The 25,072-nt window shown below is 49.7% G+C and overlaps 1 protein-coding gene across 6 annotated transcripts; it reads right to left on the minus strand.

The window, feature by feature from the left end:
- Positions 1 to 1,280: 1,280 nt before the first annotated feature.
- MYORG (myogenesis regulating glycosidase (putative)) lies at positions 1,281 to 25,034 on the minus strand. 6 transcript variants are annotated; one of them, XM_025281913.3, is made up of 7 exons: positions 24,559 to 25,034; positions 16,518 to 16,662; positions 14,248 to 14,375; positions 13,178 to 13,253; positions 12,733 to 12,967; positions 11,509 to 11,595; positions 1,281 to 5,373 (listed from the first exon to the last, which is right to left on the minus strand). In XM_025281913.3, exons 1-7 carry the CDS (start codon positions 24,691 to 24,693, stop codon positions 3,162 to 3,164), a joined length of 3,018 nt encoding a protein of 1,005 aa, XP_025137698.3. In that variant the 5' UTR covers positions 24,694 to 25,034; the 3' UTR covers positions 1,281 to 3,161. The 6 variants fall into 6 exon arrangements, with proteins under 6 accessions (XP_025137698.3, XP_006060520.3, XP_006060521.2 ...); XM_044940202.2 differs by having other exon boundaries at positions 5,240 to 5,373; positions 12,738 to 12,967; XM_044940201.2 differs by lacking the exon at positions 1,281 to 5,373 and adding an exon at positions 10,510 to 10,646 and having other exon boundaries at positions 12,738 to 12,967.
- Positions 25,035 to 25,072: the final 38 nt, after the last annotated feature.

Here is a 25,072-nt window from a genome sequence, read left to right on the forward strand (position 1 = left end):
CTTTTATGATTAATGAGGTCAATGGCAGAGGCCAGACTGGAAACCAGACCACAAGTCAAAGCCCATCTGGCTGGGATGTGGCCAGCCAAGGGCACTCTGCCCTCTGGCCCTGCCTAGCACACAGTGAGTGCTCAGTGGGCATGGTGCGTCCCCTCCTCCAGCTGAGCTGCCTGCCCTCAATGCCCTCTTAAAATTCTTAACATTTGACTTCATTTTTTTTTTTTTCAATTGGCCACACCACATGGCTTGTGGGATCTTAACTCTCTGATGACCAGGGATTGAACCCTAGCCCCCTACAGTGGAAGCGTGGAGTCCTAACTGCTGGACACTCAGGGAACTCCCTCAGTGCTCTTCTAAAGGATACTCCTCCTCCAGGCCAGATGACTTAGGCCCTCCAGATTACTTTACCCACCCCCACCCTCCCATGCCATCTCAGCACACACTTGCTTGGTCCTGGGCTGTAGAACTTTATGCTACATGTTCTGTAATCTGAACTGTCCAACATGTGAGCCACTAGTCACACATGGCTTTTGAACACTTGAAATGTGGCTAGCGTGCCTGAAGAACTGGATTTTTAATTACATTTATTTAAAAATTAAATTTAAGAAGTGATATGTGACTAGAGGCTACCCAGTAGGATGCAGCACAAATTTTAGGCAGTTTTCTTCAGTCCTTGTCTACAATCAAGAGTTAATAGGAGTTACCATTTACTAAACACTTACTTCTTGCCAATTTTTGCATAAGTACTTTACAGACACATCTCAATGAGTCCTAGAAATTCTATTTTAAAGATAAAGAGGCTGATGCTTGAGAGGTTAGGTCAACTGCTTCAGACTGCATAGTCTGAAGTGGAGGGCCATTTAAATGTGAGTCATGCTCTCCAGCCATTCAGGGAACTTCCCAGGACCCAGCTTAGTTGTATTCCTTCTACAGTCACTCCACACATATCCCATCGCTGGGCACCAGGACTTAGGAAGGCTCATTACTGAATACTGACTGGTAAATGCTCTTGACCAAAAAGAGAGGGAAGCTAATTCCATGTACTCCCCATCTCCTGGGGACTACTGGCTCCTGACATTCCACTTCAGATGTCTCTTTTCTCGCTTTTCTCCTGGACCACAGTGTCCCCCAGGTCACAAACTCAGAGCTCAACTGAGTGCTGTGTGTAGAGGTCTGGGAAGAGGGCATCACATGCAGGCTCAGAGGGAGCCAGCTGGGCTGGGACCTGGAGCCTGGAAAAAAGTCCATGTTGTTTTTAAGCAAGAAAAAACAAAAAAAACTATTATAATAGCTTTTATTGAGCACCTACTTGTGCCAGGCACTTTACATACATCTGTGCTTATAATTCCCACAACAACCTGGGAGGTAGGCATTATTATCACCATTTTATAGATGAAGAAACTGAGGCTCAGAGAGGTTAAGCAGCTTACTCAAGGCCACACAGTTTGTAGATGAGTGCTGGAATCAGGGGTGAGTGCTCCTAAAGTTTCACTAGCATTCTTCACAAAGAAAATCGAGGGGGTGGAGGAGTGGGCAAAGAGATGCATTCTCCAGGGGATGAGGGGCTGATTCTGCTGTCAGAGTCGTTAAGGGAAGCTGAACCCTGCCCTATTTCCCACCTCCCCACCGCTGGCAAGCCACTCCTTCCCCAGACTCAGCTGCAAAAGCAGAAAAAACTCTCTGGCTGCTCTTCTTAGCAAAGAAAAATAACTAAAATGAAAAATCTTACCCTGTGTGTATATTTGTGGGTGTCTCTGTGTGCGGTAGTTTGTGTGCTGAAGCACACCACCACCAAAATAAAAACATCCTTTCCCCACTTCCCTGGTTTTTTTTTTTTTTTTTTTTTGGTCTTTTTCCCCCCCTATTTTCCCACCCAGCTTGTGGGATTCCTGGCCTGGGGATCAAACCTGCACCCACTGTGGTGGAAGCATGCAGTCCTAACCACTGGACCACCAGGGAATTCCCTAACGTGCCTCCCTTTTAAGCCACACCTCTGCCATGTGTATAGGGAGTGAGGCAGCTGAGAAATCTAGACAGGGCTGTTTATTTTCTACTAGAGTCCCAGGGACATCACCTAGGAAGGGACCAGATTGAAAGTCAAAACCTCAAGTTTGCTCCCTGCCCCCTCCCTCCAGGCTTATGCAGCCTCAGAGGTATTGTGTTAATTCCATAGATCCAGGGACCCGTGGTGCCTCTCTCTCTCACACACACACACATATACACACAGAACACACACACACAGGTTCTTGAGTTAAGGCACCAAGTCTGGCCTGCATGGCCTTGCGAGTCTTTGCCCATCAGGCAGTGGCCCTGGCCCAGGGCTGAACCATGTGTGTACACAGATGCCTAAGGACGGGGTTAGGAGTCTCTTCACAAATGAGGGACAATGACGATGGCTCTGTCCTCCCGGCCTTTCGGAGGGGACCACTTGCCTCCTTGTCAGTTGGCCAAGTACCTCCATCCCTTGTCGCCAGCTGGGTGGGACCAGGTCAGCCACAGGTCAGGCGAGTGCTGAGAACTCAGGGCCTGGCACTTTTCAACACCAAGAATGTGCCCTTTCTAAGTGTGGCAGGAGGCTATTTTGGGACCTTCAAGAGGACCAAGTCACCACTTTGGGACCTTCAAGAGGACCAAGTCACCACTTTAGAAGGACAAAGATGGAAGGTGAGGCTTCTTTCTGTGCTTTTCTCTTTTTGTTTTGGCCATGCCACTGTGGTATGCAGGATCTTAGTTCCCCTATTAGGGATTGAACTCCAGCCCCCTGCAGTGGAAGGATGGAGTCCTACCCACCGGACCACCACAGGAAGTCCCCCTCTCTGTGCGTTTAAAACCCAACTGTGTATTACAGGAAGAAGGCTGATTTTTTCCCTCTGAGCTCTCTTGCCCCCACCCAAGGGAAGGAGTTTCTGTAGACTGGAGTTCCTGTGGAGAGGAGGGCTGTAACCATTGTGCACTGGAGTTGGGGGCGGGTGGTGCTTCAGTGTCTTCTCCCCCGCCCTACAGGAGCCGGTTCCAGCACATTTAGGTCAATTACCCACTTAGTGGGTGGTATAAAGTTGGGGACTTCCTGGGGGATAGACCCTGCGGTTGTGATTTTGAGGGTTAAAGGCCTACATGAAGACTAGGGTTAGGGCTACCAGGTTTCTGGGCCCTGGGCTGGGTCAGGATACCCAGATGAAGTAAGCGATCTCGTCCAGGTCAACGGGGTAATCCGTGAGCAGCACTGGTGTCTTGTCAAAAAGCTCACCTTTATAGCTGCGCCACTTGCCCGCAGGCAGGTAGACGTCCCGCTCCTGCTTGCCCGGCTCCAGTACGGGTGCCACGAGCAGCGTGTCTCCGATAAGAAACTGTGAGTCGATGCGGTGCGCCGTTTCATCGCCGGGCGCGATCCACCAGAGGGGGCGCACGATGGGGTCGCCCGTGTCAGTGACCTCACCCGCCAGTTCCAACAACAGTGGCGCCACGAGCGAGGCCCTCAGCGCCGTGAACTTGTGCGCAATGGCCACCACTTCAGCGTCGTACCGCCAAGGCGGAACGGAGAACTGCATAGCTGGCATGAAGGCGGCCACTTCCAGCCAGCGCACGTACAGCTCGCGCTCGGGCACGTCGCCGCCGCTGGTTGAGCGCTCAGATACAGCGTTGCCACCCACCATATCGGGCAGGATGAAGGGGTAGCCCAGCATGCTGACGGTGAGCACCGCGGGGATGAGCGAGCGCAGCCCCAGATCGTAGCCCCACACCGAGTCACGGTCCACCAGGCGGAAAAAGCACGATATGTTCTGGGACTGGTAGCCCACGCGGACCTCGGCCAGCGAGAAGAAGGGCAGCGCCATCTCCGTGTAGCGCCGGCTCCAGATGTTGGGATCAGACAGCGGCCTGTAGGTACTGAAGTCCCGGGGCAAATAGCTGACTTCGCCAGCGTCAAACTTGAAGGAGGCCACGGAGTAGCGTGAGCGCAGTCGCCTTAGGTGTCCTTGGAACCAGTCGCGGGCCTCGGGGCGCGTGAAGTCGAGCACTGCGCCGATGCCATTCCACCAGCGCACGAGAGCCGGCAGCCGGCCGGTGGGTTCGCGCACAAACAGCTCCCGCTCCACGCCCTCGCCAAAGCGGGAAGAGTTGTAGTTGACAAACGGGTGCACCCAAAGCGTGACGCGAAAGCCGGCGTCGCGCAGGCGGCGGAACATGTCGCTAGCATTAGGAAACTTGGCCTCGTCGAAGTCGAAGTCGCCGTAGGCAGGAGTGTACATGTCGTCGATTTCCAGGTGGCTGCTGTTGAAGCGGTGCTGGCGGATCTGTTGGGCGAAACGCTGCACCTTGTCCTGGTCCACCGCGCGCCCGTACAGCACCCATGTGGACCAGATGGGGTCCCGGAAGGCCTCGGGTGCTGGGACCCTCGACGGCTTGTTGAAATAGCGCCGCACCATGTACTTGTGGATGGAGGTGACGTCCGAGCCGACGCACACGCGGTAACTGAGCTCGGGTGCAGCGGCTCGGCCGGCTGGCGGCTTGTAGGGCGTGTCGTGGTAGCGCGCCTGCAGTCGCAGAGAGCGCTCTGTGCTGTTCCAGCCCAGGTGGAAGGGCACCGAGTCGTTGACCTTGATGGCCGCTGCGCGCGACGACAGCCAGTAGCGCTCGAGGATGCCGCCAAAGGCGGCATCGGAGGAGTAGACGTCGCTGGTGACGAAGGGCTGCGGCTCCTGCTGGCCGTCCAGGCGGATGGGCCAGTGCTGGGTCTTCATCTCGGCGCCGCCGTACCAGTGCGCCCCAGCATCGCCCAGGAACATGGCGTGCTCCACCGCGCGCCCTGGAGCCGCCTCCTCCCAGCGCACGCGGTAGCACATGACTGTGTCCTTGGGTCGCACGGTCTGGATGAAGAAGTGCAGTGGGCGCCCATCCGCTGTGCGAGAGCAGCCAAGCAGGGCGCCGTCGCGGCTGCAGGAATCCAGGTCCAGGACGCCCGAGCGGAAGGCCAGGCGGAACACCTGCTCGCCCTTCTGGTTGCGAATCGAGAAGCCACCACGGTTGAGGTCCAGCAGCTCCGCGCGCAGGCGTTCCGCCTTTCGTAGAGAGGCGCTGTAGTAGCACCAGGCCACCACCGCGGCCAACACCAGCAGCAGCCCCAGAACCGCGGAGCCCAGCAGCGGCTTCAGCTCTTTGGACGGCTTGGGCTTGGTGGGGGAAAAGTTGTCAGGCAAGAAGGTGTACATGGTTGCGGCTGCGACGGTCTCAGGAGTCTTACGACCTGTGTGGCTCCCAGAGCGGCGGCGCGGGTAGGCCTGGGAATTCTCCTGAGAATTCTGGGGCATCAGCCCCCAGTTAAGGAAGGAGCGGGCAGGGGGGCCACCCGACAAAGCCAATCTGAACCTGGCCGGCCTGATTCAGGAAGGGGGAGAGAGAAGTGGAACTGAGCCTTCTCATTCCATAGTATTTACATTTGGTTCTGTAAGACAAGTGTGTATTTTGGGCAGTTGTATACTGGGACGTCAGGACTTTACTCTTACCAGGATGTTCTGTCTGCACCTTACCTACCCCTTCTCATGGGCACCCTGCTTGCCAAAATTAGTCAGGACTCTGAAAGGGGAGGTAGCTCAGAAGGTAAAGAATCTGCCTGCAACGCAGGAGACTGGGGCTTGATCCCTAGGTTGGGAAAGTCCCCTGGAGAAGGGAATGGCAACCCACTCCAGTATTCTTGCCTGGAAAATTCCACGGACAGAAGAGCCCAGCTGGCTACAGTCCATGGGGTCTCAAAGAGTGGGACATGACTGAGTGACTAACACTCTCACTTTCTGAAAAGGGAGGGGCAGATGACATGCATCTCCATTTTCCTGGTGGAACAAACCCAGACAGAGTCAGGGAGCTGTCCAGGATCACAGAATTAATCAGGCCTCCTTGGATCACACATGGGGGCTGTTCAGGATGATGAGAAGGGGAAGGATCTGGAGAAGGCCTAGTTTCCCAGAGTGGTGGCCATGATGTGAGAAGGGAGATAAGCCTGTGAGGTCCTTGAGACCTTTAACACAGTGGTAGGCTGATTTCCCTATGCAGGAGGTGGAGAGGAGAAAGGAAGGGGAACAGCTCAGACATGGAATTTAATCTTGAGTCAGAAGCCATATTAAATCTGGAGATTAGACAAGATACTTGAAGCCAGACTCAGTCCTAGGGCCTGGTTTGGGGATGGGGGTCAGGGTGGGTTTTGGACATTAGGAAAGGGTCAGGAGCCTAGTATAAGGGCTTGGTGGCTTCTCACATCTCCCTCTCTTTGCTCTGAAACTCCCCTCTGCTGTCAGCCATCAGGACCACTGAGTCCCTGTGCCTGCCCACCTTCCTGCTCTGCTCCCAGCACCCACATCTGTGGGCCGGTTACCTCCTGGCTTTGTCTCCAGCACTCTCCTACTGTCCTGTTTGCTCCTATCCTAGTGAGAGCACTGTTATTTCTCTCCTGTACCATTGCAACACTTCCTCAATAGGCCTCCCTGATTTCAACTTTTTTCCCCCCAAGGCCTTCTGCTCCCAGATACTAACCTGATCTTTCTAAAGCACTTATCAGATTACATCTCTCCCTAGTTCAGGGAGCTGCTCAAGACCCCCATGATGTTCAGAAGAAGCAAATTGAGGCTCAAGGCATACATGGTCTCACCTGTCCTTCTGATTCCATTTCCACCCAGGTCTATCCTACGACTACCAACCTCATTCCTTCCTTAACCTAAATCCTTCAGGCCACCTGCTTTAGGAAGTTTCACCCACCCATCTTGGGTCAATTTCTTTTCCCTACCCCCAGCTCTCTGGCAGTCAAACACCCACTACTACACACATACACTTATGCATACTGTATGCTAAAAACTCAGATATGACTGCAGAGAAACACAAACTTGGGTGGAGGTGTGTCCCAACCTGCTGTTCAAGGCTACTGACCCTTCCTTGTCCCAGCCCTCAGGGCAGAGTCCAACAAAGAAATAGCACCAACCAGGTGCATACACAGATATATACACTGACAGCCCGCCAGCTGCCCACCTGCTCCAGCTGGAGGTTAGGGGGGTGGTGGGGAGGAAAGAGGAGACTGACAAACAGTAATTAGACTCCTCCCAGATGCCAGTGTTTGTTTCCAAGTCCCCAGAGACTTCCAAAGACTTTCCAGAACTGCTCAGGGTTCTCACCTCCCCCCCTCCCCCAAAGACATTATCAAGAATGCCAGGTACAAATCAGAAGTTTGATCCCAGATGTCAATATACAGCTGCCAACAATATCCTCCCCCACCCCCTACCAGTGAGGTTCTATCTCGGGGCCTTATTCTCTGAGCTCCTTTCCCTAACTCTCGAAATTGGTTAGTTCCAGCTGGTCTAGAACAGCCTCTTACTCCCTTCTTCTCATCCTACACGATTTAGCCTTCAAAATTCCGCCACCCGACTATGGACTCCCTTCCTGTAGGCATAGGTTAGAAAAGTCCTGGAAAGTGTAGGCAGTAGCCTTTAGCTGATGCCCTTAAGCTAGCGTTAGTCGCTCAGTCATGTCTGACTCTTTGTGACCCCATGGACTGTAGCCCACCAGGCTCCTCTGTCCATAGAATTCTCCAGGCAAGAATACTGGAGTGGGTTGCCATGGCCACCTCCAGGTGATCTTTCCAACCCAGGGATCGAACCCTGGGTTCATTGCAGGCAGATTCTTTACCATCTGAGCCACCATGGACACCCTTAAGCCCTTAAGCTAAGCAAGACCCAAAGCAGGCTTTGGGGGACCAGGCTGCCAAAATTCATTCAAGACAACCAAGGTGCCTTCTGGGCATTTAGGGAGAAAGAGTCTGTATCTAATATAAGAGAGATTAGCTCATCCTCAAAACGTTCATATTAAGCCAACCCATCTACTGACCCCTGGAGGCATGGAGAGGCCACCAAGGTGTCCTCAAAAGCCTTTTCAAACACTTAGGTTCTAAGAATCTTTACTTACTACAGTTCTGAGGTTCTTAGGTGAAGGACAAAAACCCACAGGCCCCTGTGCTGGTCTCCTTAATGCCACCATGGCATCCAACCCTAACAATAATGCTGAACAGGGGGTCACAGCAGCAGTGCCACTTTACAGATGAGGAAATAGTGGCCCAAACAGAAAAAGGAACTTATTTGAAGTCACGCAGGTAGCAAGATTTCTTGAGTCCAAAATTCCAGTTTAACCCCTACAGGGTAAGTTTTAGGAATGGGAGATAATGACTGGCTATCTGAATGCAGTAGAGGAAAGGAGCTTTGTGGCCAAGGGGTGGGACAGGCTTCCATTGGGTGGATGTGGGCATGATGAGGCCTGTCCTCCCAAGGGCTGGTGCTGCTGCTGGCTCCAGAAAGGCTTCTTGGGGGTGGGAAGTGGCAATTTTAACGGCATCTGGTACAGGGACTGTGGTTCCGGTGTTAACGGTGGCCCTGGAGACCCCTGTAATCTGCCGCCTCCGCCATCTGGCCAACCACAGGCTAAGGCTGGTAGGTGGGGGTTTGCCCTAGCCAAGCCTCTCCCCACTTGATGGTCAACCTCAGTCTTGGCTTCCAGCCTCTAGCTGGCTCTAACGGGGAGGGTCAGGCCCAACCCAACTGAGGGGAGGCCATTCCACGTTGAGTTGTTTGTCCAACACAATTCCCAGGGGTAGAGTGGGGGTGGAAATGTCAAAGGCAACTCTATCCGGGTCCGTCTACCCGTCCTGCGCAGCGAAGGGATCCGGGGGTATCGAGTGACTGAGCCTACAGCTTGGAATACCCTACACCCACTGCCAATGCTGCAGCTATAATGTCCGAAGGGACAGACTGAGGTCGCCAGCTGGTGACCGCGGCCCCAAAAGGAGCTCAGGTGTCCAGGTTCACCCCACCTACTCATCTGTAGGAGAGAAAGTGCAGGAAATACTCTCCCCCAGCACCCTCCACCCAAGGTCTTCCCGCGGGGCTCACTCACGGCAGTGACCCCAGAAGTGGGGGGTGAAGGGAGGCTACCGCAGATCCCCTCCAAGCTCGCAGAAGTTGAGCTGCTACGGTGCGACTCGGGGCGCTGCCTCGCTGGGGACTGCTGAGGCCGTCCTCAGGCCCCGCCCCCTGGCTGCTCGGCCACGCCCCGGTCTTTCGGACTCGCCTAGTCTCGAAGTCCAGCTCCGCCGCTGGCGTCGGACCATCCTCCCACATTGTCACGCGGACTAGAGGCCACGCCCCTTAGACCCAACTTCCCCTCTCTGCTCTTTGCCCAGCTCGGGGCAGCTCAGGCCAGCCTGCCTGGTGCTTCCCGGCTCACCACCCCCTTCCCCGCCCCCCTAGTCCCCGCCCCACTCGCCTGCAGGCCCGCCCCTGGTGAACTCTTGCTCAGCCACACGCTGGGGGGGCGGGGGGGGGAGGGGCTCTTCCCCGGGCCTGCTGGGAAGTGTAGTTCTGGAGGAAAGTGCAGCTGCCGAATGTTAGGATTGTCACACCTCCAAGGCTAAATTTGGGATGTGTAAGAGAAGGCGCGAGCCTCAGGGTAATGGGGCAGAGCTGGCTCTCGGGATTCTTTTTCCTCCAGGTTTGGGCAGGTTGAGGCCGTCTTGGTATAACGCTCTCATCAGCTCTTTTCCCATGTGTAAAAAGGGTAGGGGGATTCTGGGAAGATCCCAGCGGTTCAATACAGGTTGGATCCAATCAAGGACCCCATGGAATGTAGCCTTGTTCCATCATCCGGGAGGCCCGATCTGTCAGTTCCCACCGGATCAGACCAGCAGTGTCTGAGGTTAGGGACTGGGAAGACCAGATTCTGCTCGGTATTTTGCAAAGTCTTCCCCCAATCACTTCCCTTGGTGACAGCCCTTATAAGTGCCTGTGCTGTGAGGAGGTGGGTGTGCCCCAGCATACACCTGCACCCAGGAGGAATGGGGTGAAAAAATACCAAAGACCCTAGAGACTCCAGAACACCCCAAACCTTGCTTCTTGAGGGACAGAGAAACAGGGCCTTGTTGTGTGACTTGAAAGATTTCTTGGTCGCGGAATCTTCCAAAATTGTTCTGGAACCCACCCCTTGGACTTGGGTCGGGGAGGGCAGTAAGGGGTTCTGTATAGACTTTAGGGTGGCTGTGATGGAGACTCTGGGGACAGAGATTAAGAGCTTGAGTAAGGGACATGGTTCTGACTGCAGGATAGAGGATTCTGGTCCACTGAGATATGGGGGTGATGGGACATCTAGGTTGGAGGATATTGGGGAAATGTCAGTTGTGCCCTCCTGGGATGGGAGGTGAATGGGACCTCCTGAGTGGCTAGGTGGGCCCATTAGTTTGGGCTCTGGAATGGAAAGGAGGAGGACATGCCCCTCATAAGCTACTGTTATGTGTCAGGAGGGCACTCAGTGCCACCCATGGGAACTACTGAGATGATGGGGTGGGGAGGGCTCAGTGCAGGATGACTTTGAGAAACTGCATCTCTGCTGACGAGGTGTGGCAGAGGCCTGAGTGACTGACTCCTCATGCCAGCCCTGCTGGGTGAGGACACTGTAGGCAGCCTTTAGGGTGAAGAATTTATTTATTGTTCAGCCCCCTTGGCCCGGCCAGCCCGGGCTTCTACCAGCAGTGGTAGTCAGGATAGGTCTCGGACACAAACTCAGGGTGGACAACATAGTTGTTTCTCTGGGAGCCACCGGTCTTCTTGAAGTGACTTGTGTCCCATCTGTGGGGAGAGAGGGGTCAGCCCTTTTGGACCCTCATACATCTGACTCCAATTCTCAATGTTAATCTTATCCCAACATTTTGCCCTAATACAGACCCTAGGCTCCAACATTGACCTCTTGACCTCAGGTACTACTGTTAAATTTTTGATTCCCAATACCCACTCCCTAACATTGACTTCCTACCCTTTAATTCAAAAACATCAATTGATGTTTTTGAACTGTGGTGTTGGAGAAGACTCTTGAGAGTCCCTTGACTGCAAGGAGATCAAACCAGTCAATCCTAAAGGAAATCAGTCCTGAATATTCACTGGAAGGACTGATGCTGAAGCTGAAACTCCAATACTTTGGCCATCTGATGGGAAGAACTGACTCATTGGAAAAGACCCTGATGCTGGGCGAGATTGAAGGCAGGAGAAGGGGATGACAGAGGATGAGATGGTTGGCTGGCATCACCGGATTGATGGACATGAGTTTGAGCAAACTCTGGAAGTTGGTGATGGACAGGGAAGCCTGGCATGCTACAGTCCATGGGGTCGCAAAGAGTCAGACACAACTGAGCGACTGAACTGAACCCTTTAATTCAAGCCCTGAACCTAACACCCTGATCTCTTGACTCTAAGCCCCACTGAAGCCCCACTGCCAACCTGTAACTCTTCAATGCCAATCTCCATGCCCTCTCCTGGGGCTCTCGTTTAGTTGCCAGTTTGACTTCCCCATGGCACTAGCGCCCCCTTGTGTCATCATCCCGTCGGTGCATTACAGCGAACAGTTCTCACCCCAGCTAGTCCCTGGGTGCCCCGCCACTCAAGGTTACAGCTTCTTTTGTGGGTGCGAATTTGCATGTGTGTGCGCCAGACTTACCTAAGGTTCGGACAGGGGTAGTACGACGGCTGGGGAGTTATAACAGCACATTGCATTCCGGATCGGTGCTCGCAGGGAGACACACTCCTGAAGGAAGAAAAGGTGGGCAGGAAGGCCTTTTGATTTCTCTCCACACCCCAGCCCAGACCAAGACCCTGAGCCGCGTTTCAGGTGTCTGTCCTGCGGCTAGGAGATCCTCCCCTCCAGCCTCCTGGCCCTTCAAGATCTCCTCGAAGTATTGCCTCCGGGAAGACACCTGGAAGTCCCTCTCCGCACAAGGCCTGGTTTCTGCCGCCCAGGCTGGGCCACGGAGAACGCTGTACTCTGGGGAGGGTTGGAGGTCCAGTCATTGAGGATCCTGGATCCTCGCTTATCGACAAGGCGACTTTCTAAGGCTTAAGCACTTTCTCCCTCCTCCACACCCTTGTGAGTGATAAAACCCAGTTTCGCTCAATATATCAGGCTCTGTCAGCCTGGGGAGGGACGGGGTGTCCCCACAGGGTTAGGGACAGAGTTCAGGACCCCCTCCCCCTTTCGCAGCTCTCTAGGCAGACGCGGATGTTGGAGTTCTCCCAGGCTCAGCCCGCCTTATCTAACGCCAGGTGCAGGTAGATAGATGGCAATCTGAACTTTAGCTGAGTGCCCGAGCCTCAGTTTCCTCCACAATAACACTCGAGGCTGTCTATCCCCGGAGGTGGTGCTGGGCTCCGAGGAGGCCAGGACCCTTCTGTTACCCACGCGGTCACCATTTCCTCGCCCTCTTAGAACCCAACGATAACCCTGCCGATGTACCAACCACGAGGCCCAGGAATAGGGGACCCTATTCTGAGGACACGTGGCTCTCCGCAAGCTAGAACCTGCGTCTCCAGGGCCTAGTGGCCAGGTAGGGGGCAGGGCCGGCGAGCGAGGGAACGGGATGAAATTGGTGCGCGGGGTTTGTTCCTCCAAGAAGCTCTCCAGCGGAGCCTCCAGAAGACAAACAAGAGCCAGGTGGACCTTGAGCCCAGTTTGTGCAGGTCTCTCGCCTCAGCAGTCTGCTCAGGCCATGAGGCCCGAGGAGGGGACAGGGAGGCGCCCAGTAAGGGGACCGCGCGGGCTGGAGGCGGAGTGGGGTCTGGCACAGAGGCCGGGCAGAGCTAGAAGTGGCGCGGGATGCTGAGCCCGCAGGGGAGGGGGCGGGGCTTGTTTGGGGACGGGGCCCGGCGACAGCGCGGCCCTGCGAACCTTACAGTAGGTAGCTCTGTGCATAAAGGCCGCAGGCGGCGTTCAGTGCAGGGTGGCCCGGAGACGCAGTAGTCCATCCCACGCAGACAATAGTGGCGGCCCGAGCAAGCGCTCTCATATCCCTGAAAGGGCAGGCGGCCCGGCAGCGGGTCCACACACCCGCAGCGGGGCGTGATCTGCGGCAGTGGCTGGTTTCGTGACAGCGAGTTCAGCATGTTCACCACTACCTCGCGCTCTGCGCCCGCGAGCCCCGAGCCCGGGAGACCCAGACACAGAGTCACAGGAACGGCCAGAGAGGAGGTCAGAGACAGGAAGAGATGGAGACACAAGCCGAGACAGGGTTACAACCTCGTTAGGGTCCTCAACATTTGTTCCATATCTCGAGTCTCCATCCCTCCGGCCTTCTGGTCTACCCTTCTCCCTCCGCTTTCCCTCCCTCTGTTACCGTAGGCATTGAGTCGCTCCGGCTTAGGAGGATACACCAAGGGCATTCCTCGAACCACTGTCTCCATCCCGGCCTCCTGTAAGTGGCACAAACGCTATCTCAAGTTCTGACCCGGAAGAATTCCTCCCTTGGTGGGTTCTCCCAGAACACCCAGACTAGTCCCAGGCCGCGCCTTCTGCTCTCCAACTCTCTGAGTGTTTGGGGTTGTCGCCGGGCAACGCAGTTCACTCCGCCTCCCTGGGGGGTGGGTATGGAGGTGGGGGAAGTGGAGCTGCAGGTGGACCCGGTCTGGACCTGGGTCCCTGCCATCCCTGTCTCAGCGTTTGCCTTTGATTTGACCCCTGCTTATCTAGCCGACTCTGTGTCTCCGTGTCTCTCTAAAAGGAGTTTTAAAATATTGCATTGTTGCCTGTCCATCAGAATCATTTGGGGACCTTGTGAAAAATTCTGATTCTTGAGGAAGTTCTAATTCAGGAGGGTTCAGTTAACCTGAGGTCAGCCATCAACCTACAGCTAAGAGCCCCTATTCTGGCCTGCAATCCTCTCATATTCCTTCTTTCTTGATGCCTGAGGTCATGTCCGGACTCTTTACTATCTCCTTGGAAGACTGTCCTGAATCTATCTGGTCTGTCTCTGGATGGCCTTGTTCTGCCTCCTTTTGTCCTTGTTATCATCACAAAGGAGGGGAGAGAGGAGCAAGTAGACTCAGCCTATCACTGACTCCTTGGCCAGACCACTAGAGAGGGGCCAGGTGGCAAGCTTCAGGAAGGTAGCATGTCAAGGAGTTTGCACCAGCCCCTGTCTCCACACAGCCTACCCAGAGATTGGGACCCTGGACACCCAGTTCCTAGAGATTGGGATGCAGGGGCCTGGCACAGCTTCACTCCTGAGCTCCCTTGTTTCCTAGAGAATATAAACCTAGCTAATCTCACAAGTGGGAAAAGGCCTTGGAACCTTGGTGGGAAAGAGATGAGAAACTAATGGTGAAATGTCAGACCCTGTGGTTTGGGAGGCAGATGGTGGGGGTGCCATCCCAGACCTCAGGCATCTTTGCTGGGCACAGTTGGTACCTTAGGCAGCCGGGGAAGGTATGTGGTACATTTATTCCAGCAGTTGTAAGGTCCCATCCTCCACGTGTTATACCGGTTACTGCACAGGTAGTTTGGGTTGCCACACAGGTAGTTTGGGTTGCATTTGTCTGCTTGATCACAGGGGTGGAGATATGTAAGACAGGATTACTCCTTATTCTTTTTTTTTTTTCCTAGGATTACTCCTTATCCTATCCCAGGATCTGGGGAGCCCCTAAATGTCTCTCCTCTGATCCCTACCACAAAGCTGGACTCCCACTAATCTCCCTTAGGCCAGAAAAGCCCATCCTGGCCCCACATTTGTCTTAGATACTGAGATGCAGCCTGAATCCCACCTAAAGCAAGCTTCTGAGTGGGGTCTGTGTCCTTTGAGCTGGTTACTTTTCATTCTAGCACCAACCTCTCTGAATCAGCCAACGTGGAAACCCTGGAAATGGGCCTCCTTCCAAATCTTCCCTTTCATCTTCCACATGCAGGCTCAAAGTCCGCTTACTCTGCCTCCTTAAAATCACTTGAGTCTATTCCTTCCTCCAATCCCCCATGATCTTACTCCTGTATTTCCACAGTGCCTAAGCCAGGAGACAATAATGTCATGGTTAATAGAATGGACTCTGCAGAAAGACTCCTGTGGTTCTAATTTCAGCTCTGCCAGATATTAACTGTGTGTGACCTTGATCTAGTTAATTTCATCTTGTCTCTGTTTCCTTACCTTTAATATGGGACTAATAATACTATCTACCCCATAGGGTTATTGTGAAATTTAAATAAGTTATTATATGTAAAACAGAACAATGCCTGGCACACAGAAGACTATCATCATTATTATTGTGATTATTATTGCTATTAGTCTATTGGTCTTCCTACCTCATTTTGAAATCCTACAATCCAATCCCTACATAGAAACTTTGGCACTTATCATAAATGAAAATCCCCATGTAAAAACCCTCCAAAGCTGCACCCACCCAGTCACCTAAGTCTGTCCTGTAAGTTCCTCTGTGATCCACCCCACTAACAGTGAAAGAACACACCTGAGAGATTAGGAAAGCAGGTCTAGGGGCCACAGAGGAAGAGCAGGTGTGTGTGCATGTGGGGCAGTGTGTTGGGACTGGGGGGTCCGGGTTGGAGGGTTGGACACACTGAGTTTGAAGTGTTTGGGGCCATTTAGGTAAATCTGATCATAATCAGCTAAAGGAGAGTGGAATTCTGGTGAGAGGTCAAGGCTAGAAATAAAGACTTGGAGTTGTCAGTAATCAAAGTTGTGGGTTAAATTAAATGGTCTCAGGAGAGGAATGAGAGAAGAGGGCTCAGATCAGCACCCCGAGAAACCCTATGTTTCCAGAATGATTAGACAAGAGACCCAGGAAATTGAGCATCAGAGAAGCTCATGGGGTTTCACATCTTCCTTTCACAGATGGAGGGAAGGAGTTTCACAAAGTAGAGAGTTGTCAGAGTGAAATGCACAGGGTAGGTCTCATAAAGAAAAGACTGAAGTGTCCCATGGATGAGGTAACTGGAACCATAATATAAATAACATTAAATATAAGTGTCGGAGATGCAGATTCCCAATTTCAATTGAACATTAATCAATTCATTCAACAAATACTTAGGAAGCCTGATGCTATTCTGGATGGAGGGGGCCCAGTTCTAAATAAAACAAGACTTTCTGCTCTTTTGGAATGTATAGGGAGACAAATAATAAACACCTAACCAAATGAGAAAGATGATTTCTCATAAGGCATAAGGAGTGACTCTTATTTTCAAGAATCTTGGCTGTTAGTGGGAGGAGCAAGAGATAATTTTTAGGCAGAGGAAAATTAGAAAAGTCTTCCAGATTGAGGGGAGAGAGGTGTGGTGGGGCAGGGGGATGCAGGAGAGAAGGGGAAACTGATGGAACAGGGCCACCAAGAAGATGGGAAAAGATGGCACCCAGAATACACATGGAGGAATTTGTTTGGAGGAGGTTAATGCTCCCTTCCTTGCTCTAGGGATAAGACCAAGGCCTCTTCCAGTTCTTTGGCACAGAGTGGGAACTCCCAAAAGGTAGAGCCTGGATCTCTTCCTCCAGGATCAGGGGTCAGGGTCAGGGTCAGGGTCAGGCCAGATGGTTGGGACTCAAGTTAGAATGGGGGAGATAAGAATAGAAAGCCAGGTTGTGGATGGGGATAGGACCAGGGTGGAGGTCAGAATTCAAGTTGGGTTCAGGTGTAGGGTCTTTGTTGGGGTCACTGAATGGGTGAGCGGTGAGGCCCTACCTTCCTCTGGACAGAGCCAGTATTTCTCAGGGAAGTAGGGGTGGCTTGGTATGGAACCCTTGTAGCTGTAGTCCTGCACAGCACACTTGAGCATCTTCTGCAGGGCGTCAGGATCCACATGGCGCTGTGCAGTGTGAGTCAGGCCCTGGGCAAGGGGAGAGGGGAAGAGATGGCTAGGTGCATGGAGACCCCAGCCTTGGTGTCCTGCTGGACCTAGATTTAGCTCTTGAGGTCAGCCCAGGTGGGCATTCCACCCCTCTCCCTATGCTGGAGGGATATCCAGGCCAGCTTTGCTTGAGTCACCCTTTCTTCCATCTCAGGACTCGGAACCTGACATTTGTCCTCAGTCAGAGTGATTTCCTGATGTTCTCATTCCTGTCCTTTCCTTGACTAGGACTTCTAAAGGCAGAGCTGGGTGTTCTTGTCTTCTTTCTTTCAGACTGTGTGCTGCCTGGGCTCAGGGTCTGGGTCTCCCCTGACAGAGCAGTAGACCTGTGGTAGAACCTGGAGCCTCAGAACAGGTTGGCCGCCCTGGGAGCTGGCTGCCTTAGGCAGGTGTTTAGGACAGGGAGGACTCTCGAAGAATCTGGCACCCTAAAGGAGATGAAGAATGGGGCCAGAGGGGCACCTACTTTAAAAATCGAATTCTCTGACTCCAGCCTGAGGTGAATTCTGCTGTGGCTCTCATCTTGACACCAGTATTATTCTTGACCCTGACATCCACGTTGTGCTATTCTTCATCCTAGCCTGACATTTCCCCTGATCTTGGTTCAGACTCTAGATCCCTCTGTTTCTTGGGGTTCACCTCATCTTATCATATCACCCCAAATTCCAGATCAAGGTCTCCCTTTGGAGGCTCCCCTCTCCTCAGCTAAAGGTAGATTGCCAGGTTAGTTGTGGGCCCATGTCTCTGCAGGCATCCAGGATGAAAGGCAGCTGGGTTACAGAGGTGGGACACCCAGCAAAGTCAAATACTAGAAAGGACTTCCTCATCATGGCGGGCAGCAAGGTGCTGGGGTGGTGATGTTGCTACCACACTTCCCCCGTGTGATCTAAAAAGCAGAGGCTTCTCTTGGCCAGGGTGAGACCTTGCTGTTCCTGGCGCTCCTGCTGCTGCTGCTGCTGCTAAGTCACTTCAGTCGTGTCTGACTCTGTGCAGCCCACCAGGCTCTGCCGTCCCTGGGATTCTCCAGGCAAGAACACTGGAGTGGGTTGTCATTTCCTTCTCCAATCCATGAAAGTGAAAAGTGAAAGTGAAGTTGCTCAGTCATGTCCGACTCTTCACGACCCCATGGACTGTAGCCTACCAGGCTCTTCCGTCCATGGGATTTTCCAGGCAAGAGTACTGGAGTGGGGTGTCACTGCCTTCTCCCCTAGGGAAAGAAGGCAGGGGCTCCTAGACCCCTGAAAATCCCTCAGCTGAAGGGCTCCTTGGATCCTGCATGCCAACTGAGGTTTTGTTCTGTGGGCAGATACTGCACAGTCATACTCCATATGGGTGAAGGGGCCCCAAGACTTAGCACTCCCCTGAGTTTTACACACACACACAAACACATGCACATCCAGACACATAGATCTGTGCACCCAGATACACTCATAGACACACGTACAGATGTACATCTATGCAAACACAGTCAGACATCCTCACGGACCCATAGACACTCAGACATGCTCACATACCCACAGACGTGTGCGTGCGCACATACACACGTAGTCATTTAAAAGAACCCACAGATATCTTCAGTGTTTCCCTTTGAGGCTTTCCTCAGATATTTATAATCTTTGATTGTCTGTTCATGAATAGGAGACTATAAAGACTTACTGAAGGTTTGAGCTGTGGGTGGCCATCACTGTAGGCTGGTCTGGCTAGACTATTTGTTGCAAACTCTGTCAGTATCTATAAGTCTTTTCTCTTGGGTTGATCAGATCTCTCCGAAGAGACTCTTTCAATCTTTGGCTTGAGAGTTGTACCTGGCTGCCAGTGTTTTGAGAACCTAGTGGAAAATAGGGCTGCTGGGGGTTTTAGCATTCAGCATATGGAGGTTCACCTGTTTTCAGTATGGTACCCTGACCTTAGCTGGGCCTGGAATTCCCAGTCCTGAGATCCTTGCCAGAAAATAAGCCTTCTGACTTTTGCAGAGATGGGCAAGTAGTCGCCCTATGGCATGGAGTAGAGGAGGGAGTTAGTGGTTTTAATTGTTTCTTTTTATTTTGTTCAAGCCAAGCATTATGCAGGATCCTAGTTCCCAAATTCCGCCAGCCAGGGATCAAAACTGTACACTCTGCATTGGCAGCATGGAGTCTTAACCACTGGACCACCAGACGAGTCCCTTTAATAGCTTTTTAACAGCGTTCAAATCATTGTTTCAGCCTTGGTCCTGTCCCATATTCAGTTTCAGGAAGCCTAATATTACTAATTTCTGAACCTTTTGAAAATTCCGCAGTTTTAAATTGAATTATGCCTTGTGTTTCCCACTGTTAGCTTTGGATTCAGCTTTCTCAGAACTGTTGTCAGTTACTTAACTATCACACTTTCCAGCTTCTGAAATTTTGTTGTCATTGTCCCACTTTTCCACTATTTTTGTGAACTGATGTCTTAAATGTCCACTTATTGTAGTTTTAGAGGAGTTTTAGGAAGGAGTCAAAACATGTGCTCAATCTTAACCCAGAGAATTATAATCCTTTATACATTCTACATATTCTTTTGTCAGTTACAGGTTGCAAATATCATCTCTCAGCTTATGGCTTATATCTTCGTTTTCTTTTTGGTGTCTTTTGATGAACGTAAGTTCTTAATTTTAATATAATTGAATTTATTAATCTCTTAGGTAGTGCTTTTGTGACTTAGGAAATCTACCCATAATCTAAAATAATGGAGATAATATATAATTTCTTCTAAAAGCTATACAGTTTTACTTGCTGTATTTAAGTCTTAATTTGTCAGACACTGCTTCTTATGCTTGGGGTGAATTAGGGATCAATTTTATTTTTAATCCACATGGGTAATGAGTTGTCTCATTGAGTAATCTACCTTCTCCCACAAATTTTTTAAAGTATTTATTTACTTGGGTGTGTTGGGTTTTAGTTGCGGCACAGGGGATCTTTTGTTGTGGGGTGGGCGCTTCTCTAGTTGCAGCATGTAGGCTCCAGATGGCACCAGCTGGGTAGTTGCAGTGTGCAGGCCTAGTTGCTCTGCAGCATGTGGGATCTTAGCTCCTCAACCAGGGATTGAACCTGCATTCCCTGCATTGGAAGGTAGATTCTTAACCACTGGGCCACCAGGGAAGTCCCTCCCACATATTTGCAAAGCTACCCCATCCTGATACATCTTTTCCCATAGCTTTATTTTCAATCATCTCTGTTGCATATTGTTTCCATTTATGTGTGGCTCCATTTCTGGTCTATTTTATTCCATTAATCAGTTTATGTAACCCTTCAGTAATACTATGCTTTATGAATTTCTATAGATTGGTAATAAATATTATTATCTGATAGAGCAAGTCCTCGTTTTCTTCAGGTGTGTTTTAGCTAGTCTTGGGCCTTGGCTCTTCTCTATAAATTTTAGAAACAGGTTGACAAATTCTTCAAAGAATCTTATTCAGATTTTAATCAGAATTGCATTGAATCTCTATGTTAGTGACTTTTCCTCTCCAAGAGAATGCTATGCCTCTTCATTTAAATATTAAAGTATTCAAAGTTTCATAATATTATCCATACAGTTTTACATAGACTGTTATTTATTTCTACTAAGTTTTACTCTTTGATGCTCAGATGATATATACTTTAAGATTATGCTTCCTAAATACTTGTTTTTGATGTAAAGAAATGTGGTTGACTTATCTTATATTCATCTGACTTTCTAAATTCTTATTTGAATAATTTTCAGATTCTATATGTACAACTGTATCATCTGTGAATAATTGAATAATGACAGTTTTTATAAAAATTCCTTTCCTATCCTTGTATCTTACATGATATTGTTTTCCAATATACAATTTACACGGTATTGTTTTCCAATATTTTGGTTCTTTCTTTAAATTTTACTAGCTAAAATCATTATAATGATTTTCTGTGGACAGTTTTGCTTAAATTGATCTCATTTACCAATTTCTTAGCTCATCATTCCTTCTTGTATCTCACATTTTCCTTTTGTGATTAGTTCCCTTTCCTCAAAGTATATCCTTTAGAAATTCTTTTATAGTAGGTCTTATGGTAGTAAATGTTTTAATTTTTATTTGCCTGTCTTTATCTTATTTGTTTATTGGTGTTGAAAGGAAGATGCATTGAAAATAATTTCTCTCTGCATGTTTTTAAGGTCATCTCTTAAGCTGGTGGTGTGCAGTTTTGAATGAGTTACCTAAGAATCCTTGGATTCGTTTCTCGTTAGTTGTGGAAAATTCAGAGCCTTTTCTTCTGAATAATGCCTATTCTCCTTTCTGCTCTTTCATACTAGGACTCTGAGTAGTTGTGTGAGATCTTCCCCTTCTTTCATGTTGCTTAATGTTTCTTCCATATTTTCTCTCTGTCTCTCTGTACTGCATTCTGGAAAATTTTATTTCATTCTTTCACTTTACTGACACTCAATTTTTTGTTTTTTAAAATTTTGGCTGTGCCTGGTCTTTGTTGTGGCACATGGGCTCCTCTCTAGCTGCTGTGTGCGGATTTAGCTGCTCCACTGGCATGTGAGATCTTAGTTCCAGGACCAGGGATCGAACCTGAGTCCCCTGCATTGGAAGGCAGATTCTTAACCACTGGACCACCAGGGAAGACCCTCACTGACACTCTTAAGCTGTGTCTAATTAGCTCTTTAACTCATCCATTGAGTTTTTGGTTTTAACATATGTATCTTTTATTTCTAAAATTTCTATCCATTTAAAAATTTGTCTGTCCTTTTAAGAACATAATCTCTTATTTCTTGCTCTTTTTGATGATCTCACACTTTATTTTTAAAGACTCATAATTATTTTGTATTCTTTGTTAATTCCAATCTCTTATGTCCTCAGAGGTTTAAGGCTGTTGTTTATTGTTTCTACTGCCTCTGTCATATGGTGGTGTGTTTCCTTATATCTCTTATTATGAGCTCAGATTTGAATGACTGTACTTTGAAGGGTACCTAGAGACCTACATTGAAGATATTTTCCAACACAGAATATATATACATGTGTGTGTGGGGGGTGGGGTGGGGGGGGCAGGGAGCCAGGGATCATTGGATTTTCTGGTTCAGTTTGGGAATTACAGGTTTAGGTTGCTCCATCTTGCAGCTAGTTTAAGGCTTAAACTCCTGCTTATAGCACTGATAGTGGCATTTGTTCTCAGGGCAATCCTGTCATCTTAGTATACTTACCACTCATCTCCACTGACAGTCCAAAACCAAATAAAAATTAACTTTTATGCAAGACCTAGTTGTTTGGAAGCAGGAGCGTCCTTCAGGGTTTTAGACCACCATACTGTCAGAAGCAGAAGCCTTTTCTTTCATTATTAATCCTACTACTATCTAACTTTCATTCCTTTCCACTCAACGAAGCTGTATAGTCAGGTGGCTAAGGGTTACTACAGCAAAGAGATCCCTTTCTGTGCTGACAACATTCAATACTGAGCTTTGTCTAATAATATTGCCTTTGTTGGTTTCTCTTGGATTTTTCCTCCTATCACTGTCTCCTTTCATGGCTCTTCTTCCTTTACCTACCCCCTGAATATTGATGTTCTCCAAAGTTCTGTCTTTGGCCATTTTCTTACTCTTTTTTGGCAATCTGAATTACTCTTGTGATTTCAGCTACCACCTATATGTTGATTTCAAAATCTATGTCTGTAGCCCAGACCTCTTTTCTTTGCTTCGGATAAGTATATACAGCTACCTATCAGACATCTTTACCTGGAAGTCCTTGAATATTTTTGCCCCCAGAAGAACCCCAAACCTCTCTCTACTGTGCATTCAAAATCTCAGTTGGTGGCACTGCCATTCCTCCAGTTTTCCAGAGCCCTAAACCCAGGAATCATCCTAATCTCTCTCATCTTCACATCCAGATGGTGACCAAGATGTGTTGACCTACTTCCTAAAAATTCTCTCCTATTGAGTTTGGAAAAGCAGGCAAGCATTTTCATATCTTGCTGGGGGAATGTAGATTATTATGACCTCATCACAGCAATTTGAAGAATATATCCAAAGTTTTTTGGATGTGGCCTTTCTCCCAACAGTTTCATGTCTATGAATTTATCCTAAGAGAACAGTTGATGTACACAAAGAATGTACAAGAATGACTATACTAGCAAACTTTTATAAGCAATCTAAGTTTCCAATAATATAAAATTCCTGAACTATATTTTGGTACATTCATAAAGTAAAACACCATAGTTATTAAAATTACATTATTGAATATTTTTGACACAGGAAAATGTACTTGATAGATGGTTTCGCAGAAAAAGCAAGGTTCAAAACATGGTCTACAACATGATACCACCTTCATCAAATTTTTTTGCTTCCTAAAAGGGCACAGGGTAATAAATTACCAGTGGTTATTCTGGGTAGCGAGAATTATAGGCCTTTTTCTTTGTGCTTCTCTTAGTTATCCCCATTTTCTGCATTGGGCATATATTTATTTTGTAATTACAAAAATAATTTTTAAAATGTCCTCCTATTCAACAATTCCCCTTTTCACTGCTAGACTCTCCTTATCTCCCACCTACATCCTCTCCCCTTATCCTTCATCTCATGGGGCTTCCTGCCCTCAGTCCCAGTCCCTTCAATCTCCTGCCACTGTGGCCAGAGTTGCTTACAATTCAAGCATGACACTCCCAGGATCAAAAACCTGGAGCATTATGATCGCATTTCACAACACAACCTGTGGCTCTTTATGGTCTGCAGGCTCCTCTCTTACCGTAGGGCTGGTTTCTCTCTCTGCTCTAGTCCTTAGTAGCTGGTGGGTCCCCGCCCCGGTGTTGCCTGTTTTTATATCTCTTCCGCTCAAAGCGTCCTCCTCCCGGCTCTCTTTTTTAAAATCAATTAATTTATTTTTTGACTGTGCTGTCTTTGTTGCTATGCACAAGCTTTCTCTAGTTGCAGGCTTAGTAGTTGCGGAGCACGGGCTTAATTTCTCCATAGCATGTGGAATCTTCCTGGACCAGGGATTTAACCTGTGTCTCCTGCCCTGGCAGGTTCGTTCTTAACGACTAGCCCACCAGGGAAGTCCCTCCTGGATCTCTTAGTAGACCCGCTCTTCAGGTCCCAGGAATGAGCTCTTCTTTCTGATTCTTCTACCAGCACAAGCCTCTGCTGTTGCATGTTTCACATTGGGCACTTTGTTTATTTCTTGCTGAGAGCTCCCCAGAGGCAGGGCCTGGCCCTACATGGTTGTAACCGTACTGAACCTGGCACACGTAAGTACTCAGCAAAGTTGTGTTGGATGGTACACACAGTAATCTTCCTTGGGCAGAGTCACAATTAGACTCACACATCTCCTCTCCATTTTGTGAAGCTGCACACCCCCACTTGGCCACCTGTCTTCCACTACAGGAGACTGTGACATGCATGCATAAAAACATGCCTGTAGGCACAGCCCACAGGCAGCCTCAGGGCCTTTGCACTTTTGATCACTCTGCCCGGAATCCTGTTCTTTCGGTTGCTCACATAGCTCAAAGGTGAGCTAGTTGTTGCTCACTTTTCCAGTCTCAACTCAATGTCACCTTGAAAGAGAGAGAGAGCTCTTCCATCACTCTCAATATAAGTAGCTCTCTCTGACTTTTCATTTCCAGTGCCATGTTTATTTCCTTTACAGAATTTTGGACAATCTTGTTTATTTCTTATCATCTGTATCTCTCCATCCCCTATCCTGGTGGAGTAGTAAGGTACCATGAGGGCAGGATCTTGTACTACTTTATATATATAATTAGAAGTTCTATGCCTAAGCAAATGAATCACATATACACAAAACTACAAATAATTACAAACACACAATGACAGCCACACCATCAGTCATCCAGACACCCACAGCCATACATTCTGGACTGCACTCCCCCAAACCTCCCACACCAGCTTGCCACTTACCGGGGTCACAAACTTGTTGGCTTCCCAGGCCCACAGAGGTGGGTCCTTGTAGACCTCCTTGATGGAGGTAGGGGCCCTGTAGGAGTCATTGTAGGTGCTGATGGGGGTCTTGGTCTTTCGGGAAAAGAGGAACATAGTGGGGTCTGGGGGACACCGTGGTGGGCTCTACCTACCAAGGGCTCCTGCAAGACATCAGTGACCACCCCTTGTTTTCCAGACAGCCTGGCAGGTACCCCTTGCTGCTGTGACCCCCTCCTGTGGAGGGTCTTTCAGCTTCCCTCCCTCTCAGCCTTCTTGCTCCTACCCCACCCTGATTCCCTCTCTACGATGGGCACTGCCCATTATGATATCATCTGGCTCAGCCCCATCTCCAGGGGAGGTGAAGATTGACTCCCCACCCCAGTCTCTTCCTGCCTTCAGCCTCTCAAAAGGGCCCAATTTCCAAGAGTTCACAAGGTCCCCAGAGACCTTCTAGGCCAAGCTTCTCACTGTGGTGAAGAGGAATGGAGATTCT

The sequence above is a fragment of the Bubalus bubalis genome, chromosome 3 (genome assembly GCF_019923935.1).
Source record: "Bubalus bubalis isolate 160015118507 breed Murrah chromosome 3, NDDB_SH_1, whole genome shotgun sequence".
NCBI classification, from domain to species: Eukaryota; Metazoa; Chordata; class Mammalia; order Artiodactyla; family Bovidae; genus Bubalus; species Bubalus bubalis.